Source organism: Hyaena hyaena, unplaced genomic scaffold, assembly GCF_003009895.1.
Source record: "Hyaena hyaena isolate Hyena2069 unplaced genomic scaffold, ASM300989v1 scaffold_201, whole genome shotgun sequence".
NCBI classification, from domain to species: Eukaryota; Metazoa; Chordata; class Mammalia; order Carnivora; family Hyaenidae; genus Hyaena; species Hyaena hyaena.
The window spans coordinates 458,446-467,417 of record NW_024080833.1 but is presented as its reverse complement, the minus strand read 5'-3'; the positions used below and the strand labels follow the sequence as shown (position 1 = coordinate 467,417).

The 8,972-nt window shown below is 44.6% G+C and overlaps 1 protein-coding gene across 5 annotated transcripts in view; it reads right to left on the bottom strand.

The window, feature by feature from the left end:
* POU2F1 (POU class 2 homeobox 1) overlaps positions 1-8,972 on the bottom strand; it is a 172,771-nt gene that overhangs the window by 34,745 nt on the left and 129,054 nt on the right. For all 5 annotated transcript variants that reach the window (XM_039241917.1, XM_039241916.1, XM_039241914.1 and 2 more), the window contains 4 exons: positions 6,947-7,047; positions 3,675-3,728; positions 1,667-1,786; positions 50-238 (listed from right to left, as the gene is read on the bottom strand). In XM_039241917.1, coding sequence (XP_039097848.1) covers positions 50-238; positions 1,667-1,786; positions 3,675-3,728; positions 6,947-7,047 — 464 coding nt within the window. The remainder of the gene's footprint in view (positions 1-49; positions 239-1,666; positions 1,787-3,674; positions 3,729-6,946; positions 7,048-8,972) is intronic.

Sequence of the window (8,972 nt, the reverse complement as noted above, 5' to 3'; positions counted from 1 at the left end):
CCCCTGAGGAGCCCCGCCCCCACCCCGGCCCGCCCCGGGAGGGCCTCACCTGCGAGATCTGGATGGGCTGCGACAGCGGGATCTGCGTCATGGGCGTGGCGGCGGACGCGGAGATGGAGGCCCCGGCGGCGCCGTGCTGCTGGCTGGCGGAGTGCTGCTGGACGGCGGCGGCCAGCAGCTGCGCCTGCGCCTGCGCCTGCTGCAGCAGCAGCTGTTGCTGTGCCGGCGTCAGGGTGAGCTGGACACGACAACACACGGTTGGAGGGGCCGCGGGGGGCGGGGGCACCCCGGCGCGGTCAGGCCTCGCCCGCCCGCGGCACGCGGTTAGCACGGGGCCGAGGCGCTGCCGGGCCACCGGGCCACCGCGACTAGCGGGACGTTTACATTAAAATGGACTCAGACAGTCACTCCAGCTTGTCCCGGGCTCTAGGTTGAGGCAAGAGAGTAAGTAACTAGTAACACGGGAAGGAAGAATCCACGCGGACAGGGTATGAAAAGAAACGGACGCCCAGCTGCGCGGCAAGTGGGATGAATGGGCAGCAAGGGTGCGGGGTCGGCGGCGGGAAGACCGATAAGGCCCAGCTGCTTCCCGAGCACGACCCGCCGTACCCGCCATCCCATTGTGCCCTAACATAGGACTGAGGCATTGGCGCTCCGTTTGTTTCTTTTCCAAGTCTCCCTGCAGCCCCTCCCCAATGCAGGCTTTTCTGTACTGAAAGCACAGGGTCCCTACAACTTTCTATCCCTTTCCAACACATTATCTCCGTGAAACAGGTGGTGACAGCGGCTCTCTTTACATGCAAATGAATCCTAAAGCCCAGGTTTAGTAGAGGCTCCAGCCACAGGAACCTGGAGTCCCAAGGGTCTCTCACTATTGGAGACGCTAATCACCCAAAACAAATCCAAAGAGTAAAAACAGGAAATGTATTTAGAGCAGATTTGAACTTGCTTTCATAATGCAACTTATTTCAAACACAGAGTAGTGAGTTCTGCCTTCCTTTTGGTGGCATGTTCCGATCGGACAAGAAGGAACCCTGGAATGTATACTTTTTTTTAAAGCCTTTTTTCCCTGTAATCTCTATACCCATCATGGGATGGGGCTCGAACTCACAACTCCGAGATGAAGAGCTGCATACTCTAGCGACTGAGTCAGAAGGCGTCCTACCCTGAAATATATTCTTTAAGTGCATGTGCATTCACTTAGTGGCACAACCCTCCTTCTAAAAGGGTCCAATACTATTTGTACATTCGAGGCATAAGATTCAAAATCAAACCATTCACAAACGTAACAGCTGTCAAGATACATTTTTATATTTTATATAATAAACATATTAATCCCCATTGAGGGGTATTTAAAACAGTTTAGCAACTTCCAAAACACACTTAACTAAAATAAAGGAAATTAAAAACTGTGTGGGTCAATGTGATGTGAACTGAATAACATATCTTCCTTACCACTCTCCTAGCCTTTCCACCTGCGAAATAACTTGACCGACAAATGTCCAACACTGGGAGAATATTTTGGGTGTCTTAGAGCAAAGACAGCTGGAAAGTGAAAAGCTTAAGAAAGCCCAAGAAAGTTAAAAGCTTAAGAAAGTAAAAAGCCTTACAAAGGCCGATTTATTACTAATAAAAATAAGTGCTACGGCAGACAGGGAAAACTTACCCCAGTTATCTGTCCTCCAGCCAGCATCAGCTGGGTCTGGGGGATGGCTGCCTGCACTGAAGGCTGCTGGGAAGGCTGGCTTGGCTGCTGTGAATCCCCCGATTCTTCATTAGATTTAGACTGGGGTCGGGGGGAGAGAAGGGAGGATAAGAGATTCCAAGTAACCGATCAAAAACTATACTACCTACAACTCCGTATTTTAAGATTTGCTTACAACATGGATTTATCTAGTCAGGAGTTTTCTAGTTTCATTCTTTTCCTTTCTTATTAATCTTTGTATCTTCCTAATTTTAACATAGGAAGTTTTTAGACTTTTTCTTCCTTTAAAAAAAATCCCATTTATGATTTGTTGTTTCCTAACTATAAAAGAAAGAAACGATCAAATACGGAACACATAAAAGAGGAAAAATAAAATATAAAAAAACTGCCCATGGCACAAGTTGCTGGTATAGACCAGCAAAGCTGCACGTACAACTTTTAAGAAGAAAACGTAATTGGGTCCACCACAAATCAACCGAATTTTTCAGAAACCCAAATTTCAACTTGAGAAACAAGGAGGAAGGGAACGCACGTCCTCAACCCGTGTCTACACCGGCCCCTCCACCCCAGCATCCTGAAGTGTATTTGGTGGTTGGCCTGAAACTCCTCGTACGTCATCTCAGAGCTGACAACTTGACCCACAGAGCTATTCATCTAACACCTAAAATAACTGCAAATTTCGCATGTCTCATCGAGTAACGCTCAAGTTTGGAGGGAACTGCCGCAGTCAAGAGGGAAAGAGAACACACTCCTAAAAGGGACACTAAGAGGAAATTTTATGGTAATTAAAACTGCTTATGCAGAGCATTAAAATTCTGCATAGATTTGCATATTTCCTACCACCTGTTTTGGGGACCACAGCAAGGCTAATTAACATAAAGGCTCTGATTAATGCTGCCAGTCACTGCGAGATAATTACAGTGCAGGACTGTAAACATGCCGCACAGGAGATAGGGCCTGTTTGCCAACATCTCTCCAAGGGACAAACTTTACCATGGCAACCACGGCAATTTTCTGCCTCCTCTCCCGCAGAAAGGAAGGTCACATTATCTCCTTTTCTTTTCTCTTCTTGCTCCATGTGTTACTAGGTCCATATTCCACTGGGTTCCCGGGACGCTCAACCCAAGGTCTTCAGTCATTAGCAACACTGAAATCAACCTTTAGCGTGCGGCTTTCCCCTCTTGACTGCCAGCTACCTAAACACTCTAACGAAAGGAAGCAGCAGATTGACTGAAATACGGAGTAACGCATAATAACTGAACTCTGCACGTTGTACCGCATGGTTTGTGTATCAGCAAAGTGGCCAGACTTAAGCTTTGTTTTTAAATTTTTTTGACTGTATGAAGCCCATCAATTAACTACAACAGGCTTGGGGGCAAACCTTGGAAGTGTAGTACTTGATAGCAGAGAGGGAGCCTGGCACGTTTCTAAACCTCCCACACTTAAATAAATGTAAGGAAAAGGAGCCCCAGGAGGCTAGGTGACTTGCCAAAGCTGAGACGGCTAGTTAGTGGCAGAGCTAGAACGCACCCTTAGAACCTCTGCATCTCGGCCCCATGCTCTTTCCGCTACACTATAAAATGACAAGTAAAAAGGCACCTGCAAACCAAAGGCATCTAAAAGTTACTTGGCTTTGTGTTCAGGCATGTGCTATCACTGCAGAACTCGGAAACAGCGGACTAAACTTACATACCCCCCCACCAAATAAAACTACACTTACACATCCAGCTCTGAAAGGAGACTTCTCTTGTTCACCTTTTGTCATTCACGGCGGTATAACACAAACTAGATTTTCATTAATGTATCGTCAATGATTATCGTTACTTGGATCTTACTGACGTTAGGTAATAAAAAAGGTAATGCTTCTAAGTATTTCCTATTATAAAATTATTGCATGCTCATTACCAAAAACTCAGAAAAATATGGGGAAAAGAGTACAACTGGCCCATAATCCCACAACCCAGCTTACCTGTACATTTAAAGACTGAGCAGCAGCCTGTAAACTTGTTCCAGCGAGCTGGACCTAAAAGTAATCAGGTAAAGTTGCCATAAATGCCACGACATCCATCATTACAAGTTGACATCAGCAAGCATTTCCAGAATCTCTACTAAATGCCTGTTCACGGAGTTAGAACTGAGAATACAAAGGGGTCTATCTTACAAAGTAAAAACTTGATGGGGAAGCTCCTGGTTCCTCCACTTCCCCCCAGAAAATGCTGTTAACATTTCTTTCCTGAACACGATTTCCCACACCAAATCCACGTCATCAAGCCTGCCACACTTGTATTAGACTTTCCTTTCCTGTCTCTAGTCGTTGGACACACAGATTCTACAAACTTAATTCAGCCATTATATAAAGAACACATAAGAACAAACGACTTACACACATTATCATCATCAACCATCAGAATTACCTACCTGTTCTAATTTCAAAATTTTCATGTGTATACCAGAGTAAAAACCTTATGTACGTGTGTGTGTGTGCGTACCCCTACACAGTCAAGTCTTTACAACATTTATAGTCATAACTCAAAACTACTGGCTGAAATAAAGACTCCATCCTATAATCCACACATGAAAGTCCATCGTAACATTAAATGTATTTCATGCCTTCAGAAAGCTAAAACCATGGTTATATTAGGATAAGGGATGCTGTTTGGCAACCATGTTAATAACTGATTCTGACAAGTATCATCAATGGGTGCTCTAATGGGTGAAATGTGAGGAATAACATGATATTTCCTATCATGTAGTCCCATGTAGTCTCTCCACAGAGGCTTGTTAACTACAAACGGTAAAGTCGCCGGTAACGACACGCATGCCTTCTGGCGTAATCCACGAAGAACACGATACTGCTTATGTTCTACTACTCCCCGAACCCAAACTGAGCACCACTGTACAAAATAACTAGTTTGTATTCTTCAAAAATGGCAACATCCTGAAAATAAAGAAAGACTATATATGGAGAAAAAGAATAGAAATTAGGGTAGAATAAGGGAAGCATAAATTAGAGTAGCAGCAGTCGGCACAGAAAGTAGGAAGGTCAGTGGAGTACTGCAAGGTACCACAGGGGGTCCTGGCTCCTGACTGGATATAGATAAAGAAAAAAGTCATGAATTATTCCAGGGTCCACATCTGAGAGACCGGAAAAGTGGTAGTGTCGCTGTCACGAAGACGACGAGTTCCACTTTCGATGTTATCACATAATATCAAGGTTCCCTAAAGTTAAATTTAAGTGTTGGTATGGAGCTCAGTACAGAGTTCAGAGCTAAAATAAACAGATTGCTGCCCTTTATTTATAATTTAAAAAAAAAAATTTTTTTTAAATTTATTTCTGAGAGACAGCAAAAGTGTGAGCAGGGAGGGTCAGAGAGAGAGGGCGACACAGGATCTGAAACAGGCTCCAGGCTCTGAGCTGTCAGCACAGAGCCTGACGCGGGGCTCGAACCCACGAGCTGTGAGATCATGACCTGAGCTGAAGTCGGATGCTTAACCGACTGAGCCACCCAGGCGCCCCTAATTTACAAATTTTTTAAATGTCTATTTATTTTTCAGAGAGAGACAGAAACAGAGTATGAGCGGGGGAGGGAGGGACAGAGACAGAGGGAGACACAGAAACCCAAGCAGGCTCCAGGCTCTGAGCTGTCAGCCCAAACTGCGAGATCTCCCAAACAGCGAGATCTCCCAAACTGCGAGATCATGACCTGAGCCGAAGTCAGATGCTTCACTGACTGAACCACCCAGGTGCCTCTAAAATTCCTTGATTTAGGGGCACCTGGGTGGCTTAGTCCGTTAAGCATCCGACTTTTGCTTGGGTCATGATCTCGCGGTTCGTGGGTTCGAGCCCCGCATTGGGCTCTGTGCTGACTGCCAGCTCAGAGCCTGGAGCCTATTTCAGAGTCTGTGTCTCCCTCTCTCTCTGACCCTCCCCTGCTCACGCTCTCTCTCTCTCTCTCTCCTAGAAATAAATAAAAATATTAAAAAAAAAAAAAAAAGAATAAAATTCCTTGATTTAAAGTCCTCCGCGGCCTGCTAAAGGTGGTGATTGGGAGCTGGAGGCCCTGTAGCTGATGCAGGAGCTGTACCCATCTTGGAATTTGGATCCAATGGAGGAAAGACTGCATATCATGTATGTACCTTCACGGATTTTTTAAATACGTTTGGACCATCACAAATTTATGCCAGACAGATGCTTAATTTGTGCTGCATAAACTGACTACCAAAAATGTTATCCCTCTAAGACAGCAGAAAACTTGCTGGAGGCTACAATATGTTTTTAGAAAAATAATCAACATGAAAGTAACATTTTTTGTTCTATAATATATTCTTAACTTACTTTAGGTGCTAAATCATCTTACTGTTTTATCCAGAAGCTTCATGTAGAAGTTTCTCTACTTTCAAAAACACAAACCTACACACCAGAGCAAGAGTCTGTCGGCAAGGGCCTCCCTCTAGCAGAAGATGCTAATTGTTGCCTGCGTACTATCCCTTTGAATCTGTGAATAAATGGGCTTGAGAGACAACTTACTAAAATTTCACCTGTTGGGGCGCCTGGGGGCTCAGTCGGTTGAGCGTCCGACTTCAGCTCAGGTCATGATCTCACGGTTTGTGGGTTCCAGCCCCGCATCAGGCTCTGTGCTGACAGCTCGGAACCTGGAGCTGCTTCTGATTCTGTGTCTCCCTCTCTCTCTGCCCCTTCCCTGCTCATGCTCTGTCTCTGTCTCTCACAAAAGTAAAATAAACATTAAAAAAATAACAATAAAATAAAATTTCAGGTGTTTCAATCACAGGAGCTCCATTTATATAAAGTTTAGGTAGTCTAAAACCATATTTTATGAGCTCAGAAGACAGAGGAAGACACATTTTATGAAGACATACTCTGACCTGAGAGCCCCACCCAGCAGGTCTCAGGCAATGGTGGCCACACCCTTTTGGACGACTTTGTAATTCACTACGTTGGGCGAGCCATCACAGACCCACAGTGACAAAAACAGTCACCCAGTTGTTAGATACATTCCAGTCGTAACAAAGAATTCCTTTTTTCACACAGCTGCGGGGTCAATAGCTATACGGTCAATTAAGCTACGGGATTCCAGCCGATGATTCAGAAGGCCACGATTAGAGGCGATTAGCATAGGCTTTAATCAATGTAAAAAGTCCCGCCCTGAAATAACTTCCCCAGGCCCGACATTTCATGCCTGCATTTTCTACCCTCCCACAGGGCCGAGCACAGCGCTCTACCTGATGGAGATGCCCCAGGAAGGCCTGGGCCTGGGCCGTCGAGATTGCTCCTCCCACAGGCACAGGCTGCTTCTGAAAGTCCAGACCATTGGTTTGTGTGCCTAGAAAGCAAGCACAGTAGTGAACCTATTAAAATAAACTCAACTGAAATAAAGCACTAGACCTCGGTCACCAGCATGGGTCGGCCATCAATTCTGTATAAGCACTTTCCTAAGTACCTCCAAGGTCGAGAGGGATTTAAAAGAAAAAGGACGTACAATAAAATGATTTCTCTTCTCGAGGGAGGGCGGTGGGACAAAGAAACAAACACTAAGCATAAGGAACAGAAACAAAAATACAAAAAATGAATTCCAGTCGTAAGACAGCGTTCGAGGACTTGGAAGTGAACGCAGTGTGTGGGGTCAGAGGAAGCATGGCTCTTGTGGGCATCAAGGAGGAGACTACTGTCAGGGTCACTGTGGGGAAGAATGCTAGAAGACAGGCTTCCAAAGAGGGACGGGAGTGCTCTTCTGGTCCCCTCCTCCATCTTTGGCGCGGACCGAAGAGATGGCGCTGATGACTTTCAAAGACGGTTTATTCTTAACTTAGACTTTCAACACCTGACCATCTGATGGCCACACAGCCATTTACATGCTAAACTAGTTTTAATAATTTCTTCATCTCCAAAGTACAAATTGCTGCATACATCTAAGTAGCAAGAGCTCTGCTACAACTAGAATCTTCTAAATGCTGTATCTGTGCTTGATGACCACTTATGCTGCAATCAGGTGCTAGAATAGGACCAATTTATGGAAGGACATATCATCCTAATACTCAGAAATAGTTTTAAGAATATAACGCATTGTTTTCAGACTACAATATCTAGATATTACTTAAGAAACAGCCAGAATTCTTTGTACGCAATACAATATAACCGACGACAGGAACCTGCAGCAATCACTGAGCATGTGAATGTGGTACCAAATTTCCATCTCCTTCCACTCAGACAACCCATCTGTTAGGATGGCACAAGCCGGAACATTAAAGGAGTATTTCTGACCGCTGCCCTTATATACTCCAATTTCTAGCCCATGTATCACTTTAATAAGAATAATGAGGTAGATCACATGACTCAAAAGAACTATTTCAGGTTTCCGTGAGATAATTATAAAAGGAGTGTCCATATATTTCACCTACTTAAAACCTCACAGTGATTGTTCTCTTACAGGTTTTTCCTAAAGCTTCCCAGGAATTGAAAATTAAAGAACTACCTAGACATGTGCACGGAGTCAAATTAAAAGGGGGCATACTTGTGTCAAGTAGTGAGAAACTAGTATGAAATAAAACTTCAGTAATTAATTAGGGTCGGCTTCATAAGCCACACACAGAAGTTTCATTATTTTAAAGTTGCACATTTTGTCACTAGCTGCCTGTCTCCATCTCCGGGCAGAAAATCATTACTTACGTTAAGATTTTCAGGTTGTGCACCATGAGGGAGCTCTGCTCAGTAGGCATTACACAAACGCAGAAGGCCAAAAGAAGACGAGATTTTGAAAAAACAGAGACAAGCACTTGATGAACACATCACCAATGCAAGAAATCTTCCGGAACCAAATATTGTACTCCCACGGGGATCCTGAAAACTCTCTACCCTGGTTCCACTTTCAAGTTCCCACAAAAATAAGAAGCTTGTGAATCACGAGGCACCATGCAACGCAAGACTGGCTGGTTTCTGTCCCTGGAACCCAGCCTCTCTCAGTGGCCCGCAGGTAAGACTATGTACGCGTCCCGTCTCTACTCCTGGGCGGACGCATAGAGGCATGGTATCCAAAGCTATCAAAGTGAAAGGACGTTCTCGGACAATTCAATTAAACCGAGAGAAATTCAATTCAGATAAAGAGAGATGTAAGATGCAAAAGCAGGTTTTTGTTTTGTTTTGTTTTTTAAGTAAAACTCCGAGGCTCCACTAGAAGGAAACGATGGAAGAAAGGAGGCGCCACAGAGAACATTCTTGTAAAATGTAAAGACGAAAGTTGCGCTAAAAGGA